The following is a 16,759-nucleotide window of genomic DNA, read 5'->3' as shown; positions in this document are numbered from 1 at the left end:
CCCCTGCCTGGCCCCGCCCCCTGCAGGCACTTCCTCCTCCTCAGGCGCTGGACCCCCACAGTTCTCTGTGGCACACTTGCCTTCCCTCCTTTCCCCACTTAATAAACTCTTTAAGAAACCACACTGGTGTCCACCATCTCATCCGGGTCTTACATTAGCTCTGAATTATACCGCTGTTCCCTTTTGAAAAGTGAGGACTTGGAAGCTTAGAGAAATTGGAAGAATTTTCTTAGTACCAGTCTGTGGCAGAGGCAGAACTGATGGGCTTTGCCATCTCTCTGAGGGTTTCTTCTCTGCCAGGGTCTCTAGGTGTGCATGTGAGGGTGCTGGCGTGCCATGTGGCCTAACCCCTGGGACGTCAGCCTGAGGCAGGGAGAGGTGAGGCATGCCCCCGAATGTTTCTCCTCCCAATTTCTCCCAAACTTCAGCTAGTGGTCTGGCTGCTGCAGCCCCCAGTCCAACCCTGAGACCCAAATGGTGTGAGGTGGGAGTGGGCTGGTTTAGCACGGACGGCTCACCTGTGATATTGTGAAGCATTTTATAGTAGGGCTGCTGGCAGGAGTATTGGATCTCAGATTTATATGTGGTAAGGTTGTTCCTGGTGGAGAAGGTGATCAGCCCATGTTTCAGCTCTGCTGGGGCTCCACAGTCTGCAACTGAGAAAAGAGAGTAACACCCCTTAATTAACCTTTACTCTTCTTCTTGGGACCATATGGTGGGTCTGTCTCATACAGATGTGCAGGTTGTGTACTGCACATACCTGCAGAGAGCAAAAGCAGTGCTATAGTCTATGAGAATGGTGCAGTGCCTGTGCAGCCATGGGTCGTACTGCTTTTGGGGTCTCTCCCATCTGCTGTGGCACTACCATGTGGCCAAGTCACCTGGCCTGGTGTCAACTCCAGGGCAGGGGCAGGACTACTGAGACTTAAGCAGACCCTAGACTTTTCCCCACATAGTCCTTTCCTTGGACTTCCAGTTCTATTGTGCAATCCTCTTAGTCTCTCCTGCCCATGCACGAAGCCTCTTGCTCAGCGAAAAAACTCTGGCTGACAGGCACTGGAGAATCTTCAGTTCTTCCTGACCAACCACATGCTGAGTAAGAGCAGTTAATGGGCTCACATTGGTGCTTGGCACAAAAAACCGAAAATCAAACAGAAAGAAAGCAGCTTCTGCATGGGTACAGGACCCCAGCCTGCTGGCTCTTCGTAGGCATCTTGCTTGGTCACAGAAGGCGGGAGGTGGGGCCCGGAGTAGACTAAATTTTCATTGTTCATCTGCTTCTCTTCTCCAGTTGCTGGAGGCTCTATGTTGGGCCTGGCTGTAGGATGCCTGCTCCTCCGAGGTGGTCTTAGGGGAGTTGCCAGCACAGAGTCCAGCATGAGTCTCTCCGAAGCCAAGTTATGGGCTGAGGCCCCAATTTGTCAGGGCCTCTTCCAGAGTTTCCTTTAGGGGGTGGTGCTCATTTCTAAGGAAATCTTCATCTTAGCTCTAACAGCCTATGCCAGAATTAAAGAATCATAGAAGAATCATGGAACTTTGTCGTTGATAAGGAACCCAAAGGCAGACAATCCAGTATATCATTTTAACTTTACAGATGAACCCAGAGAGGAGACTTGACTGGCCTAAGGTCACACAGCGAATTACAATCAGAAAACTAGACCTGACTTTAAACTCAGTGCTCTTTTAAGAAAACCAACTGACAGTTCTTAAGGATCTGTTTTCTACTTTTTTAAAATGGCTTAAAATCAATATTAACTGGGTAATGATGGACATCAGCTAGGAATCTCCTGATAATTTCAGAGGACAGCATTCCAAAGAGCAGAATTTCCAGTGTCCTCCCTCCTTGGGAAACAGAGAGAGGGCAATTTGCCCCTGAGATGCTACCCAGAAATTATTGTTTTTAAGCTTAGAACTCTAAACTCATCATTTTGATGACTAATGAGTAACGTAATCTAAAACAGAGATGACATCAAGGCGCTGCGTTGTGGAGGAGAAGGGGGAAGGCTGAGAGTAAAAGCAGAGAGGCAAAAGCCAAGAGGGCTGGTTAAGGTTTTGTCTTGACCTCTAATCCCCTTGGACAAATCATTCCCATTCGTTTTGATCACCCCAAAGTGGAGACCCTCTTCCACTGTGTGTGAGTGAGGGTCAGCCCTGGATCACAAGAGGCAATAATATCTATTATTCAAAGCCATAACACAGTTTTAAATGTATTTTCCTGCGGAATCTCAAAGCAGATTTTTCTTCCTTTTTTAGGAAATGCCGTTGACGGGTGCCTGGATCTTGGTGTTACTCTTGTCTCTCTTAACTTTGGTCTAGCAGTTTATTTTGCCTGAAGTGTTCTCTCAACCTAATACCTAGTTCCCAGGGGGTGAGGGGGTGGGTGGGTAGGGGAATTGCAGGGTTGGCCTTGGACATGGCTAGCTGGTCAGGCTATTGAGAGCCTTTTACTTGGTCAGCAAAGGTGCGGAGATATTTCCTGAGTAGAGGGCCGCCTGCTTTCCTATCACTCCAGAGAAGTAACTTTGCTGGCCCTATACCAAGAGAGAGGGTTGCTTCAGCTTGGGTATGGTGAGTGGGGTGGTATGCTTGTACTCCCAAGTCTACAGTGGCAGGTGAACAGCCATGTCCCTCTGACTTCCCTTCCTGAGGGGCCTTGAGCCCTGACACAATCAAAGATGCTACACCCAGAGCCCACTTCCTCAGCTGGTCTAGCTTCCTTGCTTTAGGAAGGGTTTCACCCTTTCCCTAACACTCCCTCTGGCCACTTCCACATCCTGGAATCAAAATGGCCTTCTGTTTTCCATTCCCTTGGCCTCCCCTTCTCATCATTCCCTCATCAAACACCCCACACTCTGTTTCTGCTGTCACCTCTGGCTGACATTTTCCTTCAGACACATCTTCCTTGACCCGCCGTCCTGAGTGTGCTCTGCCACCATCCGGGGCTTCCTGGAGAATGATGCACCATGGGCTCCCCCGGCCCTCCAGCCTCAGGGACGGCCCCTTACCCTAGGGCCTCTTTGTCCCCGCCCTTGGTGCCTCTGAGCTCCAGCATCCCAGACCTCTCACTGTGCTGCTCCCTCACCTACTTTCCCCACATGGGAACCCCTGGGGTCCCATGCTCTAGCCGCCCTTGAGGCCTTGGTCAAACACTGCTTCTTCTTGAAAGTTTTTTCTCAGTCTTCTAATTAGATACAGCTGCCTCCTCCTTTCTCCTCACAGAGGCCTCTGTTCATCTCTCTGATGCATTTATCTTATGTTGCCTGGTATTGCCTTTATTGGGGCCCATATCAAATCTTCCGGCTCAGTTAGGATTCCCTCTATCTCACTGAGTGCAATATCTGTGACACTTTGGGGGCTTAAACATATTGCTTGAACTGAATGCTCCTCTCTACTGCCCACCTCATCTCTGCTTTCAGGGGCACCCCTGCCCTAGGCTGGCACCACGATCTATGCACCTGCTGCTGTCCACCCTTGCAGGGTTCTGCCCGCATCAAAAGCCCATTCCATCACCCCAAAGACTGAGCAGTCACAGCGTAATGCAGGGCTTCTCTGATATGTCTATTCTGGGTTTGTTCAGGCTAAAGCAGAGATTCCTGCTGCTGCTACGGAGCCCTGTATCATGCGACCCAGTGATGTCCCATGACACCAAAGCTGAGGACTGCTGCTTGTGAGTGTGATACCTATCTTTTGAAGCTTTAATCAAGGAGTTTTCAGAAATGCAGGATCTGTAAGCTCCAGCCCAGAGGAGAGGACCTCTGATAATGCACTTTTGGCCCCGTGTTGGGCGCAGGTGGCATAGAAACTTTTGTGGATGAGGCTACGTCGAGATTTCCTAAAAAACCCATGCTCTATGAGTTATTGTTAGTTTCACCTACTCATGGTTGTTAGAAAGTAGCAACAGATAAAGATATTAAAGTCATCAAGCCACAGGCCTTCTGGCCCATTTTAACTTCAAGTGTGGAGTGGATTAGGAACCAAGACCCACTTTGACCTGGTCAGCCTAGGGCCATGTGGTTGTGTATGAAATCTTGGGTCTCTAGGACCAAAGTCATTTGTCCTTTGAGAAGAGTACCGTCCACTTGGAGGTGCTAAAAAAAAAATCTCCCTGGTCTTTTCATTATTTTCCAGAGTACTGATTGAATGATGGGTGAGCCCTCCAGTGGAGAATGTTCTCCTTTATGCAGGAGTTTCAACTGCTTGACTGTGTTGCCTGGTTCAGCATCCATACTAATCCGCACAGAAATTGGAAATGGAGTGTTGGCAGGGTGGGGAGGGGTCTTGTGAGTGGTCCATTTCTGGACGTCTGCACTCTGTGGGCTCCCGTCATTCACTCTGTCTCTTGCTCTGACCCGAGTTCGTTCTCCTCATCCATTTCGGTTTCTGCCACCAGGGTGAAGATCAAAGAAGGGTCAGGAGGTGCAGAGGAAAGAAGCAGAGAGAGGAAGAGAGAGAGAGAAAAAGAAGAGAAAGAGAAAAATTAGCAAGCAAAGCAGAAACAGTGCATGCAGGAAATACAGAAATCACTCCACTGGGCTGATTAAGAATGCAGTTGATGTACAGCCAGTGTGGGTGACAGCTTGGGATTGTAGAATTTGTACCATTCTGAGAATTTGCACAGTCATAAGCCCTGGCTCATGAGGATGACAGCATTCTGCCCCTGGAGCGAGCTTTGTATTCATCTGGTCCAAACCTTCATTTGGCATATGGCATTCAGGGTGGAGTGGGACTTGTCTTGGGTCACCATGGCAAGGTGGAGGCAGGGTTGGGACAACAGCCCATAATTTCCACTTCCTGTTCCAGTGCAAGTGACTTCACTCCACATGCACACTTCCTGTCTATTCCCCACCTCTTTCCCCACAATACCCAGGGACTTGATATTTCTCAGTCTTGCTCATCTTTGCATCTGTTTTAGGACCCAGCACATGCCTGGGGCAGACAGATGCTTCATAAAAACCCTCACAGTGAATAAGCAGAGACGCCAGGAATGTCTGCATGGAGGTTCTAATAATCCTAATCCGGACTATCCTGGGAGAACCAGGTCATATTCAGGAGAAAAAAAAAATTCCTCTTTTCTTTAGTACAAAATGACAGGCATTCTTTTGTATACCAACATAAGTCACATAAAATGGTACCATCAAATACAGTAGTGTGTAACACTTATCAGCACTTCTGTTACAATAAAAAAAAGTGTGCATGCTTTATTAGGGGAAAAAATTATTACTGAACTTTTCTACCTTCCAAAAGCATGAGTGAAAGAAACCAAACCTCTGACTAGTGAGGAGGTTTGGTGTGGGTGGGTAGGAAGGAGGCAAGAAAGAAGCTTTTATAGGGCTTTCACTTATTCCTGGTTTGTCCACAGATATATTATGTACATTAACTCAATTGGTCCTTTGAAGGATTAAGAATGCAGGGAACTCAGTCACAGCACTACATGTGGGCCACGTGTCAGAAGAGGTGACGGGTGTGTCTCCTGGCATCTGAGTTCCTCCATTTCTGGACCTTGTCTTTTCTATATGAATCCCCTATTGGCATCCATAAGATGAAGCCAGAAGATGCGCCCCTTTCCCACACTGGGCTCTGACTCCAGCCACATCATCATGTTAAAAAAGAAAAATTAAAAAGCAAGAAATATTCTCCAAAATTCTGCCTGGGATTTGCCTCAAGAGAGTTCACCCTGACAGTGTCCCCCTGGGGCTGTGGGAGTGAATCTGCCTGCCAATGGAATTTGAGCCATTTAGAAGGAACTAGGACACTACCCTACAGTTTATATGCAGTCATGAAATGGGGCCAGGTGGGACCAACCCTAACTCTTGACTTCTCACCTCTCCAACCTAAAGCTCCTTCTCTTCCTTCCCTTCCCATCACCACACCTCCCTTCCTCACTGCTGCCATAATGAGTTTCCTGAAACTGTGGTCTTTACAAGTCTAGTAACTTTACAAGGTACTAGAACTACCTGGATAGGGAGACAGGGTGGTGACTGGTAATCTATATTTTTACAATGCTCACTAAGTGATTTATATGGACTACATTATTTGAGAAACACCTTAATATATTCTGGAGTAGTAAAGCTAGTTCAACTTTCTATTTTACATTTGAGGTGAAGGATCTTGTCCGTGGTTGCAGGGTGGGTTGGGGCAGAGCCGATGCAAGAACTCTGGGTCTCAAGAGCCAGTGTGGAGCTGTGTCCCCTGCTTCACACAAGCCTACTGTGCTGACCTCACAGCCTTTTCTGACAGGCCCTAAATCACAAGATGTTCCAGAAACCTTAGTGGGTATGGCTGATGGCCACATGGAGACTGTCAAGGTCATTGAGCTCTGGGCACTGGTGCTGAAATAGTTTCCTGAATTAGCAATTGTCAGAACTAGTTTCAAACCTGGGGACAAGCTACTCCTTTAGCAAGTCTGGCAACCTGTCTGTAGGTAAAAGTGAAATTAGTATTTAGGAAGTAACCTGGGACCAACAAGAAGATTCTTTTGGAATCCTAATGTCTTATTGCCAAAAGAAACATTAATAGCCTTTTGGTCCAACCCTCATGTGTTTGCTGAATTCCTGTCCCTACCCCTCTTTGAGTGCACCTGCCAGGTTTTCACCCTTGTGTGGTCTCTGGTTGGAACCCACCAGCGCTGGGGAGCTCATTATCCTTATCATAGACCAATTTTGTTTTCTTACTTTTACAGGTGGGAATCCTGTTACTCCATGTCCCATCCTTCAGACACTCGATCTGGAAAGTATCCATCTCCACATTATCCTAGGAAGAAACATGAAGAAGATGTGTCAGGAAGGAGGAGGGGTGGGCTTGGTGGTTGTTTCCCAGTATAACCAGCTCAAATTCCAAACCCTGCTGTCCTTGACTGAGATTTTCCAACCGCGGGCCTCCAAAGGCGAGCTTGACAATAGGGAAAAGAGAGATGCTGAATTCATGGTCCCCGTTCCTACTCTGGAGAGGGGCAAGGACTGCGTGGGAGAAAGGGCTTGGAAAACTGTCTGAGAGGGGGAAACCTGTACCCCTGCCTCCCGTTCTAGAGCAGTGACTCTCAAACATGAGTAGGCATCAGTATCTTTTGCAGACTGCTGGGCCCCACCCCCAGAATTTCTGACTCAGAGGGCCTGGCGTGGACAGCACAGTTTGCATTTCTAATAAGTGATGTGATGCTGTGGTGGGGACCCCATGTGGAGACCCATTCCTTGAGCATTCCTCTAGCGTGGCTCACACTGGACACACGTGGGTAACATAACACAAAAACCAATCACCAACCCTGCCCCAGAGATCCTGCTTTAATTCTTCCCAAGTGAGGGGCCTGGGAGGTGATTTTGTATTATTTTTAAATTAGCCAGGTGACTCCTAGGAGAGCGAGCAATGTCTGTCTGCCACTTCTAATATTTCCATGTCCTGTCCCAGTCCCCTCCAGTAAGGCTGATTGATGAACTTTCTTAAAGCTGTTTGTCCTGATTGTAGGGCTGAACGGATCTTGATTTGTTTTTGAAATTCAAATCAGCCCAAGCTCTGATAGAAGACTTCTGTGCCATTTGAAAATCTGGGATGAACGCTCTGGATTTTCATAGGACTGGAATTTCTGGAGCACGTTGGAGGTTTATGGGGAAGTTAGCGAATACTGTGGTGGGACCATGATAAGCTCTGGAAGCCCATCTGCCTTGGGAGGCACTGGAGCATTTCTCTGGCCCGGTGGCTCTTCCTCCCCCAGCAGGACACTGTACCTTCAGCACTTTGTAGCCTGTGTCACAGCTGATGAGCACCTGGTCTTTGAAGGAATACGTGGTTTGCTGGGGCTCAATTTTCCCGTGGACAGGAGGCTCTGGCTCCGGGCACTCGTTCCCTGGTGGGAGCGATGAAAGGACGGTGGGCAAGAAAACAAGGAAAAGTCAGCAGCAGATTGCCAGCCCCTGGGGTGCAAAGTGTGGTGCAGGGGAAACCCACAGAACTGGGTGTTGGGGGACTGCACCGTCTAGGCCCTGAAGACTTATTCTGGAACCTTGAGCAGGTGACTTTTCTACTTGGACCTCTAGTTCCTCATCTGTAAAATGAGGTGGTTGGCCGAATGATTTCATCATGACTCAGGGTTGAGCAGTATATTAAATGTCATTGAATGCAGCCCTTGTCTTTACAACATCTTCCATAGTAGATATCAAACATGTATTTGCATTCCTATAGTGACAGGGGGTTCAATACCCCCCAAACCTGTGCCTTTCTTACTGGACTCCTCTGATCAAAGGGACAGTATTTTCTATTCCACTAAAATCTATATCCTTGTAACTTCCTTTCATGGGGCAGAGTTCGTCCTCTTGGGCTGCTCAGGATGACTCTTACCACTCTTTCTCCCCATGACCATTCTTCAAAGTGTTAGAGAGACTGTGACCATGTGCCTCTGAGCTCTCCCTTCCAAAGGCTACGTTGGACAGGATTCCCAGGTCTGAGTCTATCCCTGACATTTTTTCCTGGACAAACTCCCTGTTAATATCCTCTTCATTCCCCTCCCTAGAACTAGACACCGATGTGATAATGCAGGCAATGCCAGGATATCAGATCTAACAGCTAGATTAGCCACACCCAGAACCCTCTTCTTCCTCGGCTTACTGCAGACCCTTGGGGCAAATGGCTCTATCAGGGTTTGGGCCAGGACCGGCTGCCTTGGGGTACTGGGCAATGATGCCTGTGGGTGCTGCCAGTCTGGGGCCACAGGAGTCAAACTGCCATGATGAAACATTTTGAGCTACGGGCCTACACTCAAATTCCTGCCCCAGATTGGAGGGGGCTGAGCTGGGAGGGTTCTCTCTAGGCCCAATGAAACAGCGTGCAAGAGTAGAGTTCAGGAAATAAGGTGGGATTTTGTTTGTTTGCTTGTTTGTTGTTGTTTTTTGAATCTCCTTATGTGATTCTGAAGTGTAGTAAGTTTGAAAACTCTGTCTAGTCTAAATCCACCATTATTGCTGCCCTTGCCCCCATTTTATGGATGGGAAACTGAGTCAGGAGAGAGCATGTATCTGGTTCTACACTCCTCTGTAGTAGAGCTGAGGGTCCTGCCACATCCCCAGAACAGTCCCAGGCCTGTACCCCTCATCCCTCAGCCACTGCCCCACGAGGGCTGAGCACAGTGACCAAGCATGACCCGCGGAGACGGAGGCCATGTTACCTGTTGCCCTGTACGAGAGCCGCCAGCCCCGGTTCTCCCCTGAGTTGTCGCTGCGGAACAGAATCTGGACGCTGTGGCTCTGGGTATTGATGGGTTCTGGGGCTCTCTCCCCACAGAAGGGCCCCAAAACTTTTGGACCAGCTTTAATCTGTGAGAGGCAAGATAGAGAAAAAGGGGTCACATCTGAACAGTGGTGGCCACTGCTGGGACCATCTCTATATTTCACCCTGGTTTTCTGGAAGCCTCCATAGTATTAACTCATGTTTTTAGTGGGCATTAGCATTCAGCAAAAAGTTCCATCTCCACTCTCTCATTTACAGATTACAACAGCCTCGGAAGTGAATGAGTCAGGCTAATACCCTCTGCTCACAGATGAGCCAATACTATGGCTCAGATAGGGACAGAGCCCTGTCCAGACGCATAGGATAGGAAGGACCTCTGCTCTCAAAGAACCTGTGGTCTAGTCGAGGATGGCAGGGATGCAGGCGGGTGGGACTGACAATACATGCTGTGGCAAGAATTATAAAAAGTAATCACGACGATATATACATAAAGTATAAATACATTCTATATATTTATAATTTATGTAGTAAAATCTGTGTAACCTATCTAACTCATTATTTATATAACAGATTAAACTTTATTTATTTGTTAATAGATAAAACTTTAAATAGGTGGTCAGGGAAGACTTCTTTGAGGAGACGACATTGGATTTGAGACATAAGGAAAAGGGGAGAATACTTTCCAGGCAGAGAAAACAGCATATGTCAAGGTCAAGGTCAAAGGTGGGAAAGGGTCCAGCAAGTACTAAGAACAGGAAGGAAGCCAGAGTGGCTGAAACAGAGGGAGTGCCACAGCATGAGGTAGGAAAGGCCGGCAAGGCAAGCACCACATTGTGTTGAGGAATTTATGCTTACTTCCAAGAGCAATCCTGATTTAATCTGGCTTTTATAAAGATCAACCTTGACACCATGGAGAGCAGACTATGTAGGACAAGGATGGAAGCAAGAGAACCAGCTGGAAGCTTTGCCGTGGAGATAATGGGGCTTGGCCTGGGATGGAGTCAGTGGGGATGGAGAGAAGGGAGCAGGCGCTATTAGCTGATCTGGATTTCCTGACTCCCAGGCCCAGGCCCCTTCTGTGCCTCTAACTTTTTTCCTTTCCATCTCCAAGGAACAGGACTCCTGAACCGTCATCTGGTGACATCTTCATCTTGTCGGCCTTATTGTGGATGGGGGAAAAAGTGAAGCCCCATGAGGTTAAGTGTCTGGAGAAGGCTCACAGCATAGCTCCTGGGATACTGGGTGTGGTGGGCAGAATTCTAAGATGGTCCCCATGACCTTCACCTCTGGTGTTACTTCATGATGATGTCATGTCACATGGCAAAGGGATTTAAGAGGCGACCAAGGAGCTAGCGTTCAATCCGGGAAGATCCCTAGGCTGGATCTGATTAAGCTGGTGGATGCTATTTTAAGTACCTACCTTTTGGGAAGCAAGCAGCTTTGTCCCCTATCCTGGGAGAAGGTAGAGGCCAAGAATAGCAATTTTCCCAAATCAGCCAAGATTTCCCAGCATCCCCAGGGCAAACGTCCATTATCGGCTTACCTTGATGTAGTCATAAGGGCAGGACACCTCAGGATGATCCTCAATGTCGAAAATGTCCTCGAACTGCAGGCTGACCATGAAACCCTCCTCTAGCTCTATGGTGTAGAAACATTCTGAGCTCTTAGGATAAGGGTTGGGGAAGTCGGGGCTGGTGATCACGCCGGTCCTCTGGGTAAAGAGGTTGTCACTGCACTCCACTGTGGGAAACATACCAGAGCAAAGTGGCACACCACAACCATGGCCACAGCAACCCCTCTCTTATCTGTTACTGTACAATTTTTCGCACTGGTCCTGAGAGGCAATGAGGGAAGACATCACTATCCCCCATTTTACTGATGGGTAGAAGCGATTTATTCAACGTCACACACCTAGTAGTTGTCAGAGTCAAGACTCAAATGCAGTAAGCGTGATAAGCCTTCTCATCAGATTCTCTGGTATCGGTGAGGGTGCGGGAGAGGTCTGAGATGGAAAGGTTTTGAGATGGATTGGAAGGGAGAAACATCTGGACCTCCTTTATCTTGTTCTCCTCTCAGCCCAGAGCTCCATTCTCTGTTCAAAGTCTTTCCGATCCCTCATCCAACACAGGACCCTCACACACACTCTCACCCTCTGGCCCCTGACCTTGCTGTTTCTCCTCATACTGCTGACAACTACCTGACATTATGCAATATGTTTGCTGGTGGATTTTCTTGCCCCACTAGATGGTAAGTTCCCTGATCTCAGGGATTCTGCTTTGTTTCCCACTCTAGCTGCAACCAAGGACCCAGTGTCCTGGGATCCTGGCCATGGCTTAGTCCTGCAAAGGCCCTTCATTTGCCACCGAACCTTTCTCCTTGGGCTGACACATCCTAGATCTGGAATGTCAATCCTTTCTAAGCCCCTGTTAATCGTGCTCATTTGCAAGTGAGCAAACTGGCTCGGAGAGGGTCTTGGCTAACCCGAAGTCCTACAGCTGAGAGCTGCGGAGCATGGTTAGGGGAGGCCTCTTGAATCCTCATCGCTTTTCATTTCCTACCCTGAGCATGTTCTGGGGGTGACATTGCCCCCTGGGGGCTAAAATGGTTTGTTTGTTTTTGGAGGGGTTACTCTTTTTATGCATAATACACAGATGGACATAGAGTACATGAACACATATGTCGTTTTATCTGTGATATTAAAATTTCATGGGTAGGGGAAATTAGGAAGATAGGCTCCTGGATGCAGAGGAGAAACTGAAAACAAAGATTGAGAAGCTCTGCTCATTCTTAGCCCCCACTGTACTCAGCATGGAGTAGATACTCAGTAAACATACCTACTGAGAATCATGGAAAATATAGCCCTCTTAAAGAAAACTCCTGTATGTGCCTGCTTTATAATGATGAGTCACATGGGGGTTTTATTCAGAAGCAAGGGAAGTTTTTGAAGGAGGAAGGAAAGGAAGTCTTGTTTCCAGCCTTGCTCTCCTCCAGTGATTCCACTCAACTTCCAAGTGACCCTCCTAAAACACAGATCCCTACCCTGTAGCCATACTAATCTGCTGTCAGTGCCCCAAACAAGCCACGTTCTACCAGGCCTCTGAATGTTTGCAGAAGATGTTCTCTCTGCCTGGAGCACCCTCCTTTTCCTTCTTCTTCCATCTCTGCCAAGGGCCGCCATGTCTGGGACACGTCTGCTCGCTACACCATGTAGACTCAGGTCGGACTGTGCTGAGCCCATACTTCTTTTACAGCATTTATTATATTTCACCATTTGCTTCTGTGGTGATTACCCCCCCCAAGCCAGGGAGGCCCTCACAGAAAGTGGCTGAAGCCTTCCATTTCTCCATTTCTCCATCCCTGCCCTGCCTGGACACAACGGCCGGGTGGGCATGTTGACTAGACACGAAAATGAAGAGAGATCGAAGGAATGGGGCGTTTTCTTGCTGTCTCTCTTTGCTTCTCTCCTCCCACATCCTTCCTTTGGACTAAGGTTCTTTTGATCACAGAGGAACTTGGGAGGGCCATGGGAGTGAAGAGGAAAAGGACCTGCTGGCTGAGGCCAAGCTCATGGCTCAGAGAGGCGACGAGAAACCCAGGTTTTCCCATAACTTGCCCAGGCTGTTTACCTACCGTAGGAGAGCAGAAATTCCTGCTGCTGAGGAAGAAAGAAGGCCTAGAGGCTAGGGCTTCTCAAATGTGGTCTTTTGAGAACCTGAACTTGGACTTCCCTGCCAGTGGGCATTTCAGCACCTTCGTCCATGTGGTACCTGAGGCAGAGCTCTCTGGCTTCATTTCTAATGTTCCTACTCCATACCTGTCCCTCCTCTGAGCCTCCCCTAATCTTATTGGGAAACATGGCACAAAATGGTGATATACAGTGGCATCCCTGGGCCCACCTCGGCACGTCCTGTTGTCTGTGTGGAGGAGGTAGCCAAAGCGGCAGGAGCAGTAATAGCCGCCGATGTAGTTATGGCAGTAGTGGTCACAGGACAGCTCCTCGTCCTCGCGCTCAGTGCACTCGTCCACATCTGCAGGGCAACCGATCCACGCGTGAGAATGAAAACAACAGCCAACATCTACAGAGCACGTAGTATGGGCCACTCTCTGTGTTAGCTTCACATAAAGCCCAGAAGTAGCCATATTTTCCATTTACAAATGAGGAAACTGGAACTCAGAGCAGCAAGGCTACTTACTCAAGATCACAGAAAGCCAGGTTCAAGGCCAGGCAAGCTGACTCCTGGTGGTGCCACTGCCCTCTAACAGCTGTGGTGATAGCAAGCAGGACTCTTACCATCCACATTCCACAGATGTGAAACAGAGCCTTGGGGCCTTTAAAGAGCTTCCTCCAAGTCACAGAGATGGTAAGTGGTGGAATCAACAGTTCTACCCAGGAGGCTGACTCCAGAACCCACTCTTCACTTCTAGTCCATGCTGCCCCCCTCTCTCCATGTCCTACATCCCTGGGCAGTGGAAATGTAAACATAAAAAAGTATGTTCTCAACCCAATTTAAAGATTTGGTGGTACATTTTCCCCCAACAGATACAGGAATGGCCAAAAAGCACGTGAAAAAATGCAGGCCATCACTCGTCACCAGAGAAATGTAAATCAAAACCATAATGAGGTACCACTACATACCGCACCAGAATTTTAAATTTAAAAAATTTAAAAATTGACAATATCAAACTCTCATACATTGGTGAAGGAATATAAAATGGTGCAAAAACACTTTGGAAAATGCCTGGCAATTTCTTTCTTTCTTTCTTTCTTTTTTTTTTTTTTTAAGATTTTATTTATTTATTTGACGGAGGGAGAGACAGCCAGCGAGAGAGGGAACACAAGCATGGGGAGTGGGAGAGGAAGAAGCAGGCTCCCAGCGGAAGAGCCTGACATGGGGCTCGATCTCAGAACGCCGGGATCACGCCCAGAGCCAAAGGCAGACACCTAGCGACTGTGCCACCCAGGCGCCCCTGGCAATTTCTTATATAACTAAATATACACCTGTTCTATGAGCCAACAATTCTGCTCCTAGATATTTACCCTATAGAAGTGAAAACATGTTCACAAAAAGACTAGTACAAGAAGGCTCGTAGAAACTCTTTCAATGAGACACACACACGCACACAGAGGGTATATCACAGGTGTCCATCAGTGGAAGAATGGGCAAACAGACTATTGTATATTCATATGATGGAAAATTATTTTGCCAGGAAAGGAGCAAATTACCAATGCATTGCTTCATGACTGAACCTCAAAAACTTTATGCTGAGTAAAATAATCTTCACTTCCCAAATATATTTTGTGTATGTTCATTTATATGAAGTTTAAGAAGAGGCAAAACTGATCTATGGTGGAAAAAAATTGGAACAGTTGTTGCTTCTGAGAGAGATGGCAACAGAGTGCGATTGGAAAGGAATGTAAGGGAATCTTTTTGGGTCACTGGTAAAGTTCAATCTCTTATCAGGGGTTTGGGTCACATACAGATAAATTTCTCAAAACTCAACAAGTGTGCTTAAGGTTTGTACATTTCATTGAATGTAAATTTTACATTCAAAGAAAGAAAATTGTGGACAGCTATTGAACTTCAGTAAAATGATATGCATGCTGAAGTATTTAGGAAAAAGTGTACTGCTGTCTGCAATTTACTTTGAAATGCATCAAAAAGGATGGATTGATGGATAGATAGAGCATAGACAGATGGGTAGATATGTAATAGAGCAAATGCAGTAAGACATTAATGGCAGAATCTCTATGGTGAGTATATAGGTGTTTATTGTAAAGAAGAGAGCATAAGATACTTTAGTCTTTAGAGAGAAAGGGGGACCTGGGGATGAGCCACCCACTTCTCCAACTTACCCACAGCCATGTAGTGGGCATCAAAGCCTGTGAATCGCTCCTCATTGGAGAAATCTGACCGGAAAGTGATTGACATGAAGGAGCCAGGGGAGAACACGACTTCCTGGCCGGGGGTCTGCTCTGTGTCTGTAGTCTCCCGGCCACAGAAGGTTGCCAGCACCTGCTCTTCCGTTTCTACCTTTGGGGTTAAAGAGAGAGGGAACAAGATGAGTAGCTTCCCAAATTAGCTTCCCTGCTGGTCTCCAGGAGAAAAGAGGGAGAGCCTGCCCATGAGCAGACCAGGCAGCCTGGGAAACCGAGAGAAAGGGGATTCGGGATTCTGGGACTTGAGGAAAGACACAGTACGGGGTAAGTCTATGTGGCTGTATAGTCATTACTTCATTCACTTGTGTAGGTCCAGCAGAAGTAGCTTGACATCTGTCATTCCTACTGACAACAAAACAGCTTATTGATTGAAAATAACTCAATTTTAGAATTCAGAAAGAGTTAGATAATCTACAGATAGATTCCACATGCAACAGAAACTGACCGCATTTCCAAAGAAGAGAGACGAGCTCCAGGTCATTCACTGAGCATTCAGTGGGTGCCTGCCAGGGAGCAAAGCTCGGGAGCTGTGTATGGGGAGGCAGGGTTCAGACGGATGGAAACACAGACAGGGCTATTATACAGTGTGACAAGGGCTTCAGCGGGAGCAGAAGCAGAGTGCATTCGGAAGGTGATGAAAGATCCCATCAGAATGGAAACTGCAGGAGAGCGAGGCTTTCTTTTCTTTGCAGATGTGTTTTCAGTGTGTGGAGTGGGACCTGGCGCATAGCAGTTACCCAACAAATGTTTGTTGTCAAGAAATAAATGCGAAGGCTGTTCTGCGAACAGTGAGCAGCCAGGGACTCTGTGGGGATTATAGGAGGAGAAGTACATTGCAGGAGAGGTTGAACTGAGATTGACTGAGCTGCTTGTGCTCGCTTTCTCGAATAAACAAATAAAAAATCTTTTAAAAAAATGACTGAGCTTGAATACCATAATAACACTATGTGACTTCATTCTGTGAGTAAAGGAAAGACACTGAGAACTTTTGAACAGGGAAATTGTGTAATTAGAACTCTATTTAATAGGTGGTCTTCATAATTCAGCAATGACTGGAATCTTCCCTGAAACAGTTGTGTTTGTGTTAAGACTCAGAGGCAAAAATGACCTGTTTGCTAAAAGAATCCCCTACTTTGGAAAAGCCAGAGGCCTGTGTAAATTCAGGGACCCAAGCAGAGATCCTAAACGGGTTGTGTAAGCTGATTTTGTGTGAGTTTGGTTTGGGAAGCACAATACGGTAGCTGGTTGGTATATTTATTTGACCATGGATACTTGGCCTACCAACTACTCTTCATTTACACTAACTGGGTTCTTTTAAGGTTGTGTTTGTGTTTGCAACCTCTAGGTTGACATTTTATCCAAGATGCTGTGAGAAAATCTCTTGGCAAGAGTGATTCTGCTGTCTTTCAAAGTCATTAAAGGAAAGTTCTCAAAGGCTCTGCCTATCTCTAGTGGCTTCTAATGCATCCATTGTTTTGTTCATTAGCTAAGTATGTCAGAAGTATCTTGACATTTGACACTTCTGTTTTGAAACTAATGATTTATTTATTTAAGATAAGTGGGAGTTTTAAAGAAAAACAATTTGCCCTGGCAACAAAACACAAGGAC

At 47.1% G+C, this 16,759-nt stretch overlaps 1 protein-coding gene across 2 annotated transcripts in view; it reads right to left on the bottom strand.

Annotated features, from left to right (window-relative positions):
• The window catches only part of MASP1 (mannan binding lectin serine peptidase 1), a 74,117-nt gene that overhangs the window by 30,996 nt on the left and 26,362 nt on the right, over positions 1 to 16,759 (bottom strand). The window contains exons 3-9 of one of the 2 annotated variants that reach the window (XM_034661361.1): positions 15,068 to 15,245; positions 13,110 to 13,241; positions 10,757 to 10,953; positions 9,152 to 9,299; positions 7,719 to 7,837; positions 6,672 to 6,750; positions 519 to 656 (exon numbers count right to left, since the gene is read on the bottom strand). In XM_034661361.1, coding sequence (XP_034517252.1) covers positions 519 to 656; positions 6,672 to 6,750; positions 7,719 to 7,837; positions 9,152 to 9,299; positions 10,757 to 10,953; positions 13,110 to 13,241; positions 15,068 to 15,245 — 991 coding nt within the window. Of the gene's footprint in view, positions 1 to 518; positions 657 to 3,119; positions 4,381 to 6,671; positions 6,751 to 7,718; positions 7,838 to 9,151; positions 9,300 to 10,756; positions 10,954 to 13,109; positions 13,242 to 15,067; positions 15,246 to 16,759 lie in introns of those variants that run through there. The other variant, XM_011219191.3, reaches the window with a different exon arrangement.

This window comes from Ailuropoda melanoleuca, chromosome 1 (assembly GCF_002007445.2).
Source record: "Ailuropoda melanoleuca isolate Jingjing chromosome 1, ASM200744v2, whole genome shotgun sequence".
NCBI lineage: Eukaryota > Metazoa > Chordata > Mammalia > Carnivora > Ursidae > Ailuropoda > Ailuropoda melanoleuca.
This window is presented reverse-complemented; position numbering and strand designations above follow the sequence as displayed.